The sequence below is a fragment of the Diuraphis noxia genome, unplaced genomic scaffold (assembly GCF_037042655.1).
Source record: "Diuraphis noxia isolate RWA-SAM2 unplaced genomic scaffold, SU_Dnox_SAM2 contig0004, whole genome shotgun sequence".
In the NCBI taxonomy this organism is placed as follows: Eukaryota; Metazoa; Arthropoda; class Insecta; order Hemiptera; family Aphididae; genus Diuraphis; species Diuraphis noxia.
The window spans coordinates 29,447,704-29,465,688 of NW_028301714.1; the positions used below are offsets into that span (position 1 = coordinate 29,447,704).

Consider the following 17,985-nt stretch of genomic DNA (forward strand, 5'->3'; position numbering starts at 1 on the left):
AATTTTGGACATTTTCGTCGACTAGTCATTTCAACTTTTCAAGTGATGAGCTGTGCAGGGTATTAAATTTTAAGTCAACTTAAGTGTAAGTAGTGCGTAACTACCTCGAGCTTTTGAGCTCTGGATACATGCATATCCCCCACATCAAATTGCTAAATTAAATGCACCGCTGATACTGATGGCCACGCATAACTCATTAATTAATAATTATTAAATTATACCATGATTATATACTTATACATTATATGAACAACTTGATAAAAACCGGTGTCACTGTAGCTGTAGATATTAATTTTTTTTTGTACCTACTAATTATCGTAAAACACATTATTACCTCGAACACAAAAGCGTAACCAAGCATTACTTTATTCGAGTGTTTTAATTTATTGATATACATTATAATATGTGGCGAACTATGGTTCAGCCATGAATAAAAGTTAATTATTATATTATCCTCATCAATCATTCAAAAAATAAAAAAAATATTATTGTTTAAAATATATATGATATATGCCTTTTATATTATATATACCTTTATAGTATTGATATATTATAAAAGAAATTTTGTATTTTAATACAATGTATATAACTTAATCGCCGCACCTATCTAATCTAGTTACTACCTACCTTTTTAAATGTTTTACCGTTAGTTTGTTTGGCATTACTAGTAGATTAAAATCAAAGAAAACAAACTGCTGATGGAAAAATCTGGTGGGACAGGTAATGAGTAGTTTTGTAATAGAAATCTATGATAATTCATTTCGTTCAAAAAATAAAAATGGTTATAAGTAACATAGTTTTTTACTACCGAAAGTTTTTAAGATTTGTTTCAATAACGACACCTCACAATTATATTTAGTTTGTTTAGATACTAACGAATTGAGTCTAAGCCATTGGTACTATTACTTACGTTTGTCAAGTATAAATTGGACGCGTGTCGACTTGTGTATTAAGTTGATTATTTTTTGAAAGCCAGTTTCAATCTTTGGATAAAATATTATTTGTGATTTAACATTAATTGTTGTAATCTGATTGTGAGTTCTTAATAATTTAAATATTTTTTCTTAGTATTTATACGATATGTGTTAATTGTGTAACTCGAACACACCTGGGGATCTAGCCGATCTAGGTCACTTTGTACGGTCATTGGTCAAATATTAAAAGTGCGAATCTTTGTACAGTCGGGTAAAATTTTAGATTGTAGAACATGGAATATATTACTATATACCTACATAAAGAAATAGATATATCAGTGACTTTACTGGGGGGTATGAAGATGAATTCCCATATGATCTTTTATTTACTATTTTGCATCTTAAATATATTTATATTCGGATGAGTATTTTTATAATATTATGGAATAAACTAGCTATATTAGCTACCTACTTCAGTATTTGGCAGTTGGTATCTGTAATAGTAATAAATTCTTATTCTGTGAAAATATTTTTATATTCTAAATATGTATGCTATTTATTGTATACAATTGTAATATGTAAGCATATAATATTATACACTCGTGAAGTGCATATTCATTTTTAGAATATAATATTCATATAATAATCTAGGTAATATTATTCATCAGTGTTCTAACCAGCAAAAACTTCAGCATTTAAATGTCAGACTTTTCATGAATATTATTATGTGATTACTGTGATAGGGTGATTTTATTGCAATTTCAGTACCTATAAGAAATATCGAATCTAAGTATTATCATACTAATTTCGCAACTGTAAATTACTGTAGGTAAAAATAGTCAATAGTTATCCTTACATACATTATAGCTTATGATGACTAATATTCACTGTTGTAAATGTGAATTTTGAAGAAGTAATATTTTGTTTTAATTTTTTTAATTAATATAGAAAGTTAAATAAAAATGGAAATATATTGAATAATAAAAACTGTTGATGTATAGTAAAATTGAGTTTATATATATTTTATCTTCGTGATGAATATTGTATAATATTATGTTTAACTAATTGGGATGCAATACAACGATTGGATTTATGATTGGACGTAAAAAAATAACGTTTTGAGATTTCGGTAAATTTTCTGATGATCGTATTTTATAATAAATCATATTTATATAATATTATGGGTTCATGCCACATTAATATTGTTTTTGAAATTATTAAGATTCGGTTTAGGCTGTACATTTTTTATTCAAACATATTTTAGGCATCAAAATTACTAAATTGTAATATAATTAAAGTTTAAATTTTGAGGTAGATTTATCATAAACCATAATCATTTAATACAAATATACATGTGATATAAAATCCCAACTGTTAAGAGTAACATTTAATTTACACTTATAGTTCGAAAAATTATTAAGTTGATAACTTTCAAGAACTTCATGTTATGTTAATGTTATTTAATTCCTCGATAAAATAAAATAATATAAACGTTTTATAATGATAAATTTACTAACATATATAATATAATATGCATTATGTATGCTATATAGATAGGTATATACATTATATTTTTTGTTTCATGCTCTTTTATCATTTGCAAGACGTATACTTGCGAAAAATAGTGTCTATAGTTTATGTCCAAAAACATAATATGCCAATACGAATCTAGATTACAAAGAATATTTTACTGTATTATGATGGTAAAATTAATATTGATTCCTGTAATATTAAGATGAAATCAATTGTAATTTTATTTATAATTAATAATTAGATAATTATACTTGTATACTAGTATACCAATGAACAAACATGACATCCAGATTTCACAAAATGATAAAAATTAGTCTGAAATTTTTATGTAGTTATAACGAACATAATTACAAAATTTTCTCCACAATTAATAGGTTGAATTAATTTAGTCCATTTTTGCACCATATTTAAATATTTTTTATGATATTCAAGTTTGGAAAAATGCTATTATAATTAAAAGTAATCAATAATCATTGAAGCTAATTGTTTTATTATAATTAAAAATACGTAATTGTAAAAAATATTTAATATCTCATTTAATAATTAATTAAAGTAGTTTTTATTTTATGAGAGCATTTAGAAATGTTATAAAAAAATAATTATAATAATAATAATTTCTAACATGGATGATACCATGATTGTATTAATTAAGTCATTATTTTTTGTTCATAATTTGTTTTAAAATATGAAATGGTGATGGTTTACATCGTATTAAACCACTGAGGTTTTATTTTAATGATATATTATATTATGTTAGTTGCAATTTATTTATTTATTTTATTAGTTATACGGGCTTAGCCTTTTTGACATTACAATATATATTTTTATATCAGAAATTGTACAATAAGAAAAAAGTAAGTTAAATCTATACAGCTTACATTAATGTAAAATACATTTATCAGATGACAATAATAACTTACGTTGAATATATATTTAAAATATGTTAAATCGTCGAATGAAGGCTCAGCATTGGCAAACGACATTAGGCGTCTTAAACGCTCATTAGTCATAAATAATAATAATTTTCTGTAAAATTTCAACGTAGGTTTAGACTCAACAGTTTTAATTAGCAATTAAACGTAAAAAAAAATATTAATAACTATTTGACACAGTAAGCTAGTTATTTGATTTCATTTGCCAATTATATTTATCATTTTTATAATGCATAATATATACATAGGTATTAATCCAAACTATAATATATAATAAACTGTAATATTCGTTTTGCGTTTGTTTGATTGTCTTAACAATGCATTAAAAATAGAAACTTTTTGTTTGTTCTTTTAGTACTGGGGACATAAAAAACCCTTATTTACTCTTCCCCTATAAATGACTATAATAGTTTTCTAAGTTGTATTTTTAAATCAAATTGAGATTTTTCAGTTTAATTCACTTATTGTCTTTAGGTAATTTATCTTGGTCATTGAATATTTTTAATGTGGTTATTAATATAATAAACAGAGTTAGACAACATCATAACACCATAAAAATCTTAAATTTTCTCACACAAATCAATATTGTAAATAATCTTTGACTAACATGTATTCGTAATTTAAGACTATCGTAACTTTTGAATTTTAATTATTAATGTAACTCACACAATTTAATATGTACACAAGGCTGATAATCCTAGTTGTTGAAGCCTCTTTTCTATTTCATATAAAAAATAAATAAATAAATAAAATAAACACGTTATATGTTTATTATTTGTGGATTAGCATTTAACTATTTTCTATAGGTTAGGTTTATTTATATACAATTTGTGTGTAAAAACGTTGTTTCATATTACTGAACTTATAGACATCTCCAGATATTCTGATTATTGATGATTTAAATATTGAAGATGTATAAATATTATAATTAAATGTACCTAAATATATACGTTATATCATCATATAATCGATGATTCATCTGTTAGGTATATAAACAATTAAATATGTTTCATTTTTATCGTAGATATGTGCTGATTACATCTATATTCTCGTTATCATTATAGTAGTAGTATAGTTTTAAAAATGTAAACTTCTTTCCAGAAAATTAAAATATATAACCTGAGCAAAATATAATGCCAATATAATGGAGTTTACACAAAATGCTCATAATCATCAAATGACTTGGGAACACATTTTAGTATTTGATCAATACTTTTTTAATAATCTATATAATTTATAACGTATTATACGTTATTTATTTATACGTATTACACAGAACACTTCTTAAGTAGTACAAAAAATCTCATGAATTTGAAAATATTATCTTTAATTGTAGAAGAGGTATTTATGATTCCAAAAATCAGATTTTGGATAACTTTATTATTAAAGAAAAAAGGGGGTGAGCATGCTTGGTGAACAATCCTGTATATCGTATTATAACGTATACAAACCATAAAAACTTAGAGAGATTCTTTGGTGGTTAGGTTGGAAAACCAGGTAAAATAAATAAATTAATGTATTATCTAAAACTTCATAATATAATATCACTCTGTAAAATAAATATAATTAAATCAAGTCATTATTAATTGCTTTTTGTGATTTTAGTTTATTTCAATAAAATAACATTGACTTTGTCATTAATATGTTTCCATATATCAAATCTGTTCACGGTGAGCTGATGTAAAAACTAATTATTCGTAAAATACCATTAATTGCATATTACTACTCATCGCTGTATTCATAGCTAATATAAAATATAAAAATCATGAATAAACAACATTAGTATACCGAAATAAAATAATTTTTCCATTTTATTAAAATATATTATCAACGGTAGTTGGCCTTCGATTGTTCAGTGTACGTAATTTTTAGAATTAATTTACTAAAATAATCATAGTTCCTGAAGTGTAGATCTATATTTTTCAAGCATACTATCCACACAAAACGTCCAGCTATGTACCTATATTATATATTTTATGTTATCCGTGATCTATTGTGTGTCTAATTGATTAATCTAAATTCAATTTCCATACCACTACATAGAAGTTTTTGATTGTAATTATTTTTTTTTCGTCATTTACCAAGAAATAGTGTATTAAAGTGGCCAATATTTTTTGTCTTCTAATTTTGATTTTGTATGTATAATACCTACGTGATTATAAGCATAATTTCTATCGATAGATTGTTCAAGTGGGAACATATATATTTCTTTTTCTTCTTATATATATATATATATATATATATATAAATTTCATGCTTTGCGGAATGTTATTTTTTTAATGAGGACAATGTAAAGTAAGTAATACAAATAAAATAAAACACAATGTTACTTCACCGAGGCGGTCTGATAGGCAATCATTATTGCGTAAATGATCGCTTTTCGATGCCAACGCCTTCAATTGGTTTCAGCAGAACGAAATTACATCAATATTATAAATAATTATATTTTATTACTTATGCATAGTTTATAATAAATAACAAATATGTCATGTTAAATATTCATAAAAAACTTAGGTTTATGTATACATACGAAAGAACGGACAATAATACGCGTCAATAAAAACCGTATAAATACATATAATATACAATTATGATTATTATTGGTCAAAACTATATAAATGGATTTAAAAGGAAAAAAATAAATTACTAATATGAATATTATAAGAATCGCGAAAGCAAAAAAAAAACTGTAAACGTAAATTCTTACATTATATGTAGGATCACAATATGAAACGACCTAGTCGCAGAGTGATGATAATTGTTAAAATCGTATCAATTTCATCTGTATCCAATGGTTGCCCAAAACTGATGTCTAATATTACAATAAACTGAATAAACGATGGTAAATTGGTCATATTCACGAAAATATTCTTTAAAACATAATACAAATAATTCTTCATCGATCTTGTTAGATGGAGGTTAAGCGTGTACTCATGAAAGCCCATATGTATGGGTAATTAATAATTATATTACCTATACTATTGAGACTCAAACCACTTTAATTATTTTAATATTCTAAAATAAAAAAAATGTGAAAAATACACTGAATTCCGCTTATTAAACGATTTTTCCAATCGACTTGATATTTTTCTACCAATGACCGTGTTTGCAAAAAGGTATTATAGACGTGTATTTAGAGAATGTTGTTATCGCACGTGATATTTATGATGAATTATATATTTTAATTATCAACCGATCAAATTTACAAACCATAGAGGTGAATGACGTTAATATTTTATAGTTTTCAGAAGTACAAATGTTTGCTATACGGAAAACTCAAAGACTATCGTCATGGCTATATATTATAAAAGAGGTATACATTTGTGTTCCAACAAAGCACTTGCACAATTAATCATTGGATTTTTCATTTATTTTAGGCTAATTGTTTTTTATGGCAATTCATATTTTTAGTTTCATATTTAAAATTATGATTTTAAAATGTTATTGAAGTAAAATAAATAAAATATTGAACCGATAAATATTTCAATTATTAATGATGACTGGTGTAGTAGGAACCAAATATGATCGTAAAGTGTCCACTAACACGCCATTCATCTAAAACAAACTTTAAATAATTATAAATAATATATAAATTCAGATATTCGTAGATACAAATTTTTCACAAAAATAGCATTCTAGTAAGGTTTTTAAGAACATGAACTATGAACTAAAAATAAGAGTTACCATTAGAAAGCGTTTTTAAACAAAGTCTAAAAAGGAAATTCTTAAAAAATACTAAAACTTTGTTCTTTTCTATTGTTGCAATTCATAAGCACCTAGGTACTATTCAAATGATACAAAAAGCAATGTACGTAACACTGAAATTGACTAAGAAAATGAGTACATTATGATTAAAAAAATCATTTGTGCGGTAAGAACAATAATAACGCCCATTTATAATATAACATTAAAAATAATAATTTATAAATGTATAACACAGTAGACTGAAGAAAAAAACCGAAAAATTATAAAATTACCTGTAGCAGAAACGTTCCAAGACATTATAATAATTTTAGGGGGTGATGGTTGGTGTTTAGTGACTTCGGGGATGGCAAATGATACATATGAAGCTTATAGCTAAACTATAACGGTTGATGTAGTATGATGTAGAGGTGGAGATGAAAGTTATTTTGTGAAAACCGAAGGGGTAAAGTGGTGACTAGTTTGACGGACACGCGCGTTCGGATGACGTCCACCCACACCCACCCACTTCCGGGCGGATATCCACGAATGTGTTAAATATATATAATATAAATGTTTCATATTCGGTAGCCGGAAGTTGTGGTGAGGGGATGTCGTTGATGAGTGAGTAGTGCTGGTGATGGTATTGGTATAGGTAGGGGGTTGATTATGATTGTGGTCGTGGTGTCGACGATACGGTCTTTAGGTAGCCCCATGATAGCCGTGAGGTTCATACGAAGGGTACATCTGTTGAAGTGGCTGTTGTGAAGAAGGTGACATGACAGCTGTAGCTGAGGCAGCGGCAGTCTGTCCAGCGTAGGCGAGGAGATGAGCGTTTCGGTCGTCCTTGTCCGACGACCAGTCAGCCTGGACTATGGATCCACCCCCGTATCCGCCACCGCCTCCGCCCTTAAACTTCTTGAGCAGCATGAGCTTGGATATTGTCAGTGATACGACGGCCAGTAACAGGGCCTTGAGCGCCTTGGCACCAATCATGACCATGGCCAGCGGTCCCATCAGCGACAGTTTGGCGCACATGATTACGCCCAACATTGACATCATTTTCTTGAGATGTTTCAATTTGGTCTTTTTGCCGCGGCCTAGATTGCAATGAAAAAAAAACACAGATATATATCACACGAAAAACGTAAGTGAGGTGAGAATAAATGCCTAGTAAATATTATGAACAAACGGAAGGGAAAAAAATCGCGCGAAAAATATATATAAATACGTGGATGGTGGTATTATAATGATACGGCGGCGCATTCCGGCATTGTTATCGTTGTCGTCGTCTTCGTCGTAAGATAATAATATTATTTTACTATTATAATAATAACGCGTTGTATACATTATTATTTATTATGTTTCAGTAATTGCGCGTGCGGTGCACCGGTCGGTCGCGGCCAATTGGACTGCAAGAGTAATTACGCGCGCGCATAATCTATACAAATATAGGTACAGGTATGCGCCGCCGATTTGAGGAGTCGGAAGTCGGCTAGTAAGTATAACGTGCTGGTATTGTTAATGTATAGTATACACCGTGCATTATAATATACCACCAACGTTATTATAATGAAGCTATCGCCCAATGACTCGTGACGACCACCGTCGTTTGATTAACCCGTTGACCTCAAACATTTTTCCTAACATTCTGCACCCGGAGAGAAAGAGATAGAGAGAGAGAGAGACGTGCGTAGAGGAAATATCTTCCTCTCGCAGCTATTCACCTCCGTGCACTATAACAATATATCATTATAGCAATATATATATTTATTACCTATATATTTATATTATATTAATTGTGACTATAGGACCCTTTTGTGATACACACGCCTATCGCAGGTCGACTTCCGTTCATAAGTAGGTATTTGCTCGGAAAAGCGAACCGGCACTTTCTCGTTAATATCATCGCAAAAATCGAAAATATGCTGTCGTACGATCGTGAGTATTCGATCACACTATAATAAAGTATGTGACGACCGCTGTCATTTGACTAACCCGTTGACCTCAAATATTTTCCCGATATTTATAAGACCGAGAAAGGAGAGATATACACACCCACGTGGAGGAAATATCTTCCTCTCTCGCAACTATTTGCCATCTTGTACTATTATTTATGATATTTCAATATCATAATATTTTCATTTCATTTATGGTAAATATAATAAGTATATAATATAACAGCCCGTGGCCCAAATTCAAGAATAATATACAATATGCACTTATACATAATCTCAACAGAAATAAGCAGAAGGGTAATTACTATCAGTACACATCATCCTGAACACATCGGTTTATTATATGGGAATAATGTTGTTGGTGCAATGAAGTATGAAAAAAGAATAAATTTATCACGACTAGAACTTGGGGATCTTGAAAGTAAGCTTAATTAGTACTTCCAGGACAATCAATGATTTTTTAAGAAACACTTGGTTAGCAGAAATATTGTACCATATTATATCCAATGTATATTAAATTCGACATGAGCCTCATTGTGTGACACGCTGCACCTATTGCCGGTCGACTTCCGTTCAATGTTTGCTCGGAAACGCGAACCAGCGCTTTCGCCACAAAAAACGAAAATATACGACAACATTGTTGTCGTACATTCTTATAGTCTATCGCACGATATAATATGGGTAGGTAACACACACCGATGCGGTAGACGGTCAATTATCCGGACATAGCAAAATAACAATTGCGCTGCAAATCGGCGCAACTGACGTGAAGCGAAAACAACAATAACAGCGATAATAACAATTATAATATTATTAGAAATGATCAACACCACCGCCGATCGGATTTGTTTGTCGGGACGCTGCCGGCACCCACTCAGATCGGCTTCATCCGTCCTAATGAATTATACACGGTATACCCATTGAAAAGATTTACCTACCTACCTACCATAATATTATAATTATTATTTTATTGTTATCGTCTATACAGTATTGTAGACTATTCGGTAGAGTGTTTACACGATTTATAGTCTTATAGATATACAAGCGTAGTGCGTCAAAAACCGTATTGTCGTTTTGTTATTTTCAGCTAAAATCTTGCGACTAACTGCTACTATGTCGTTATCTGTACAAGACTTTGGTACAATAATAATAGGTATAGAAGTTTTTGTTTAAGAGGAGAAAAATGAAACCGTTTTCGATCGGTCGTGTTATAATAGTGCCGTTTACAAATAAGACGTATCAAGACATTCGAAACCAAGATCGTGATGAAAAAATAACAGTCGGAAAATCGGATGCGAATTACACATATTATTACGCTCCAATATAATAATTAATAACACAGGCGTGGGACAACGATGATATTGTGTTCACGCTAAAATAATTAGCCATGTATACAAAATGGTTAAATTTTGTAAACAGGACGTTACTTATACATACATATTTTGTTATTTCTATCCAACACACGTACGACATTGAAAATCTTCGTTTACTAGTTTCAATAGTGTGCTGTTTTTATAGGTATTAGAGTGAATTTTCCTGTTGTCAAGGTAAGAACATTATCTGCGCTTAAGCGTCGGCTTTTATTCGATATTTTAATTTTCAAGCGAAATATGAGAATTTTAAAATGTTTTGATGTTTCACTCACCTACTCTCATTATCTTGCGTGAAAATTAAAACATCGAAAAATTTACCAACGCTCAAGTACAGTCAATGATCTTACCTAAAAGTTTAATAACAGGTAATATTACTCTAATATATTAAAACTAACAGCACATTATTGAAACTAATGAACAATAATTTTGCATGTAATATATTATGTTTGTAAGACGGAGACAACAAACGCATGGTGTCATCTAGTCCTCTCAATGGTAATGCGCTATAATAAAAGATGCATTGAACGAATTATTTGTATCATCAATTGGCTATTAGTTTCAGCTTCACACACTTAGAAATTATTTAATTGTTCAGCTTTATATTAGCGATTTACTATACGGTCTTTTTTTTTTGTATATTATCAATATTTATACATAACATTAATTATCATTTATCATAGTTAATAATATAAAACACCATAACGAGACCTATATGGAATAATAATAATGTATAATACAAAAATAATAAATTATATTCGCAATTTTATCTTCAACACTGACAAGGCGACATTGAATCGCATTCAATGTTTTAATAAGCGGTACTTTAAAATGACAAATATGGGAAGAAAATTGCCTTTATCGAACCAATCTTTAAACTTTTAACTATTTCAATATACTATTTTATGAAAGAAATGTTTTATTTTTAGATTAATTTTATAATAGCACAAATAAACATTCAATATCCTACCATTATATTTACGTATAAAGGAAATTTAAAAATCTTGTTTTGTCAATATACGTATGCATATAATGGAATAAGTATACTTTTTTAAATTATTAATTGACTTTATTTTTCAAAAAAAAAAAACTAACTCTAATTTATAATATTATTATACAACTCTTATTATAATAACTTTAATGTATAATACTATATTATTCTATAATTTTGTTCATTCAATATGCTCTTTTACTAAATTAGTTTCTACTACAAAATATATTTATTTGGAAAAGAATAGGTTTTGCTTACACGTCGAAATAATTATTTTAATTATTCTGTGGTAGTTGCGGAGTATTTGAAGGTGATCGATGTTTCTGTCTAACCTAACGTTAACGCGAGTGAAATTAGTTTTAACTGCTTAAGCAACCGCAACTCACGGGCTACCGCCATATTACTACTACGCACGCAAAACACGTAAATTGATTCATAAGTTATTTTCCAAGGTTTGACTTTCAAACTTGATAGACGTTTCTAAGCAAATTTCAAAACTTAACCCTCTATTTCTTCCCAGAATTCCGAAAGCTATATCCTTGGAGTGTATGTACATATTAAAAACAGTTTTCATTATGTCAATCTTCAGAGTAATAATTGTTGTTGGGCTTATGGTTTTAAATGCCGAATGGTCAGAAATAATTACTGATGGGTTACTGAGAAGTTTACAGCTCAAAAGCTACAATCGATATCAGTTAGCAGAAATTATTTGTATAGGTAGCTACTTAAAGTCTGTCTATGCGTAAGAGCAGAAATACATAAATATTTATATATTTGAAATTGCGTAATATAAAGTTATAACTAATAATATCATTATGTATACCTATAATAATAATACAAATTATATAGTTATATTATTTATAATATGTCCATAGTTCGCAGTAAAAAAGAATGACGAGATCCATTTCGTAAGGAATATTATGCGTATGTGTATTCATTGTGAATGCCCACGCAAAATATTGACATACCTACCTATTTAATTCTACTACTCTAAAATACTAATCGTGTGTAATGAAGATTAAATGGAGTCTATACGTCCACAACGTCACACGAGTGCAGATCTGAGATTTATGATGTTAAATAACCCCCGACGTCTTGTAAACGTATATATTGTTTTTTTTTTTTTTTTTTTTTTATTATTAAAATAGAAAAAATATACAATCTGTATAACATAATACAATAAGTAATTTAGATAAAATTTTTACCAGTCTTGAGGGAAGGGAGAGTCCATTGACACTACTTCCAATATGAACTTTGATAAAATTAAATTTTTATTTTACATAATAAATGTATTTATAATATAAGTTTTGATTTATTTAGTTAGAAGATCACGTGGCCATTTTCGTTTTAGACGACGGGGAGGGTTGTCAGGTAGGGTTTTAGATGCTAGCTTGGCGACTAGAGGATTAGGATGATTTAGGACATTTTTGTGGAAGTTATTATAGTTGTACAAAGCTAGTGCAGATATCTTTGGAACGTTGAGATCATGGTGTAGGGATCTGTTACTTACATACCATGGGGCGTTTGTGAGGAGACGAAGGTTTATGGATTGGAAAGCTTGGAATATTTTGAGGTTAGACATTTTTGTAGAGCTCCATAATTGGAAGCCATACGTCATTGCCGGGCGTATCAATTGTTTATAAATTAACATTTTGTTTTCAAGTGAGATTTTTGAGCGGAGTAGTTGTCTTAGCTTGTTTAGAGCCACAGAAACATCTTACATTTCGTAATATAATAACAATATAATCTAGTAAAATATTTTCCGTGACAAATAGACTGTCAACTGATCTTATTAAAATGACAAATTATTCATGTTAGCTTCGGTGTTTAATGTAGTATTTCCATTAATTTATAATTGAGAAATTCCTAATCATCTGCCATATGATAAGATAAAAATTTACTGTCAAAATAACGGATAGTACCAAAGAAAAATTCCACACGTAGTTATTAGGGAAAAAAATACTTTATTAATTAATTTGTTAGTACAGTCACAATAAGCAAAAAATTGGGAAAACAAAATCAAAAACATTCGTGTGTTTAATTTATTATTCAATAGCCTTTATTAACCCCTTTTTTCCGATGACTTCACAATATTATTTTTTAGTTCATTGACCCATATTGAAATTAAGATGAAAAATTATCTACGCAAGGTAGGTGGTAGAATATATTTTATGAGGTTATACTTATAATATACCAACTATAATACTATTTGTTGAAAACTTATATACAATACTCATCAGTCATCATCAGTCATTATTTTTTCAGTAATATTAATTGTATCATTTTTGGTATCATTGGTATCTAATAGTAATGTGGACAATAGACATTCAAAAATATTAATAAATTATTACTTTTATTATTATATTTATTTTTAAAATAACATTGACCGTATAAAATACAGTCCTTCATCGAATTATATCGTTTAAATTAAATAGTAAATCTTCAATCAAATACATAATAATATAAGAGTATACAATATAATAATTATAATATATTATATATAAATGTATTATTAAAACCTAATAATATTTCTTGATACTTGACCTATCGTATAACAAACTGTGAAATAACGTCATTAATTCACTTTAAATTAACTCTATACAGAGCATTTTTAATCACATAAATAGCCTAATAAAATTGTATTTTGTTCACACCTTTGCAAAATGTATTGTAATTTAATTTTTGAAATGTTTAATCAAAAATAAGTATACATTTATTGGTGCTAAACGAAGATATCCAAATCAAAAAGAGTCAAATTTAAAACTTGGGATAATTGTTTCATTCTCTCAATAGTAGATGGTTTCGATGAATTTACATTCAGAATGACTACCTAAGAAACCGAGAGCATAGATATTATGGAAAAGGAAATCCTTAAGGTTAAATATCAATTTGGATCAACCAAAAAACTATTTTTAAATCTAGTTTACATTATTTATAGCTCATTAATCTTAAAATGAATAAGACAATTCGAAGACTTGGCTCTTTATAAAGTACAATTTTTGTTTTTAAATTTCTTATGTATAGCCTAAAAAGTTCTACATAACAATTTTAGGGTTTAATTTCTATAAGTCTGTGGTTTTAACTGTCGTGTTCCAGATAATAACCATACATAAAATCATATAATAAAAATAAGATGTAAAATAAGATCTCCGTTCAATAAAAATGAATGCACTAATTATTGTCATTTTTAGGACTAATATTATTATTTACGAAATTCAATAAAATTTTTAATAAATTTATTATAGTAAAATTGATTGATCAAAATGTACAATTGTTTTACATTTTTTATAATGCCTTGAGAATTTGTATGAATACTAAAATACATAATTAATTTTCAACATAAAAACGAAGAATTTTTTATGGAATAATAACTGTAATTACAGATAAAGTTCCTTTAAGTTTTAATTTATTTTTAATTAAAATAAAGCCAAGTAAAATTTTATATTTGCGTGGTATAAAATAGGTTAAAAATTGTTTGATAACGTTTATATTATATACCTAAATATTATTTAGTATTTAATTCATAATATGTATAGAATATTTTATTTTTTTATTAATTATTTTTTTTGGTTTTTATAGTTTATCTCAGCTTTAACTAATTTATAACTTTTGTTAAACAAAGATCAATAATAATAGACTTAATTACGAACAGTCAATTTAAATGATATAAGTAATATCCTTATAAGTATTTATAACTTCATTAGTAAATTACGTATTGTTATGCAATATTATATAATGTTTAAACGAAACCATTTAGATATCCTATTTAATGCATATAAATTCCAACCCGGTCAAAAAACTTATAGTTTTGATTTGAAAAGATAGAATATTTTTTCAAAAAAGCAAAAACAATGAAATAATATCTGACAGAAATTAAATTAGGTTAATGTTGAAGTGATTTAAACAATAACAATAAATTTGACCGGTAATTAAAAATGGTGACGTCTGTTTTATCTATGTTGACAGTAATGAGTTTATAAGACAAATATTACCATCATGATAACATTATTTTATTTTATATTTTAATAAGACTAAATCGTTTTCCTAATGGTTGTATAATATGATATTCTAGTATGCAAATATGCAATATGTATAATCCTATAAAATGAGTTTGATTTTATAGTACATAATTTTATAGTAAATACGATGTGACATTATGACATAAAAATTGATTATGGCCTATTGGTTTAATAATATATAATATGTATGTATAATAATATGTAAAATAATATGTATATGTACAGGAAAACGTAATGATAAACGTAAATCTCGTGATTAGTATACTATTATTGTAATCAATACTATTCGAACATCAAACAAAATGTCAAATGAAGCCATGTTAATACACGTTGATGTAAACTTCAGCAACATTTTAATTATTCCATTTACAATCCTTTTAAGAGAACGTAACACTGTAATTTGTTGTTTCAATCTTTCGTGTGTAACATAGCAAATTTAATTTTAACATATCACGTGTAGCTCCGTTAGTTTAAAAATTAGAGTGAATCGACCTATTTTGAAACATTATCTGTGTTTGTATACGTGGGTTTTTTATGATGGAACAATTTTTTAACAAGTTTTTCGTATGTAAAATAGCATAAATAATATATAATACAAATTACAAACACAGATAATATTCTTACCATCAACTTTAATAAGAGGTCGATTCACTCAAATTTTTAAATTACCTAAAGAAACTACACGTGATGTGCTGAACGTAAATTTCCGATGTTAAGCTCTTGTAAAACGGAAACAACACATTCAGGTATGGTTTTCTCTTAATAACTAGAGTAATCCTATACGAAATTAACATTTCAATATTCACGATGAACAATACTGCAGTATATTTTTTTCAATACGTTCCCTATCTTTTTACGTTTTCGCACTAACAATATATAGAAAGTCATAATTTTGCAATATATAACGACGGAGTCATTGTATCCACGACAAATAATTGACGGTGCTTCTAAAGAAACAGTCGCTCGAAATTAAAATTTAAAGATCGTTGACCGAATAAAATCCAACCATAGTTCTCGTTTAATTCACGGGTTATCAGCGAGCGCGTCGATTATTGACAACATCAACAACAACGATGACTTTAACAGAGAAAACGGGTAACCTGCAGCAGTCAGGTATAAGTGGTTGGTGTATCATTCCACGTTTTTGTAAACGGCACTTTAAAATATTGCTATTATTTATAAAGTATACCGACGTATTTTGCAATATATTTTAACCTATTAAACGCATCGGCGTTTCTGTCACATCGAACATGACCTCTAAAAGTCTAGAATACATCACGTTTAAGTACTTAGATTTTAACCACGAGACACGAAGTATGAGTTTGTCCTCTTAATTCCCATTCGTCTTAATATAATATATTAAGTATAATAAAATCGAAAGCTAAATGCTGATCTACTAATTACTATACGTTATCCATCGCATCGGTCGATCGCGATGTGCAGACTTTATACGATTTTGTCCTTAAACTACACTTCCGTTCACCCACTTATATTATAATATAAATCGTTGCACGATGTCGATAATTGCTAGGGAGTCGGAAAAATCGCTTCTGAAGCAGATCAATGTTAAGGTATATAATATGAAGTTATACCTTGCTGGTCGAGTTCCAGATCGATGTCGTCGTCGAGGATCCAAGGCAACGATATCCGGATGGTGTGCGTGTCGAAGTACTCGTCGATGGCCGGTCCCAGGGACGTGCTCACCCGTTGCACATGCGGTTTGCTGTTGTGCTGCTGCAGCTTGGACCTGTCTTCGGCAAGGCCTGCCTCCTTCTTCTTGACAATCGTCACGATGTCACCGACCACGTTCAGTTTGTCCCGCTTTTCCAGCCAATTGACGTACACCAGCAACTTGTCGTCCAAACACACGATGGCTAGGTCTATAACGCAGTCGTCGGTCGACGTGGCGGCGACGGACGCACCACGGAACGCTAACAGCGACGTGGACGACAGCAGCAGAAACGCCATGGCGGGCGACATATGTGTGACAGCGGCAGCGGCGTGACCGCGACGCGGGTGTTTTGCGAGCCTGGTACACCGCGGTCTGGTAAGCGGCCGGGTAAGCGCCCGAGTCTAGGTATAAACCTGGTTTATAATGTGTGCTACAGTACACGGTATAGTCGGTTGGTTATATACACTCGGATAGCGGCCGGTGGTCGACGGAACGAGACTATGTGGCGATGGCGGCTACGACAGTGACGTAAAAATCGATCCTGGCCACCGCTTTCGCACTGGCGTGGCTGCTGCCCCTCGTCATCCCCCGCTCAAGACAGCCATCGTCGTGATTACTATCGTCGCTGTTATTATTATTATTTTTAGTAGTTGTAGTAGGTAACGGCTGCAGTGTATACCTATATAGTAGTCTAAGCGTCGTCGGGAAATTCGCTGTTTCCCGTGGTCATTTTCCCTCCACGGAGGGGAGGAGTCGGTGTGGGTAGCTGTAGGATTGTGGAGGTAGGAGTGCCTCTGCGGTGGAGAGACAGAGAAGAGAAAAAATACCGAGAGAAGAAAAAATAAACACGGTGACTATAACGAATTCGACAATGAACTATATGGGACTAAACACAATATAATATAAACGCGCAGA

The 17,985-nt window shown here is 29.5% G+C and overlaps 1 protein-coding gene across 1 annotated transcript; it reads right to left on the reverse strand.

Annotated features, from left to right (window-relative positions):
- Nucleotides 1-5,820: 5,820 nt before the first annotated feature.
- Nucleotides 5,821-17,672, reverse strand: LOC107169505 (uncharacterized). Its single transcript, XM_015519259.2, has 2 exons — nucleotides 16,991-17,672; nucleotides 5,821-8,160 (listed from the first exon to the last, which is right to left on the reverse strand). The coding sequence occupies exons 1-2, from the start codon at nucleotides 17,376-17,378 to the stop codon at nucleotides 7,763-7,765; spliced, it is 786 nt and encodes a 261-aa protein (XP_015374745.1). The 5' UTR covers nucleotides 17,379-17,672; the 3' UTR covers nucleotides 5,821-7,762.
- Nucleotides 17,673-17,985: the final 313 nt, after the last annotated feature.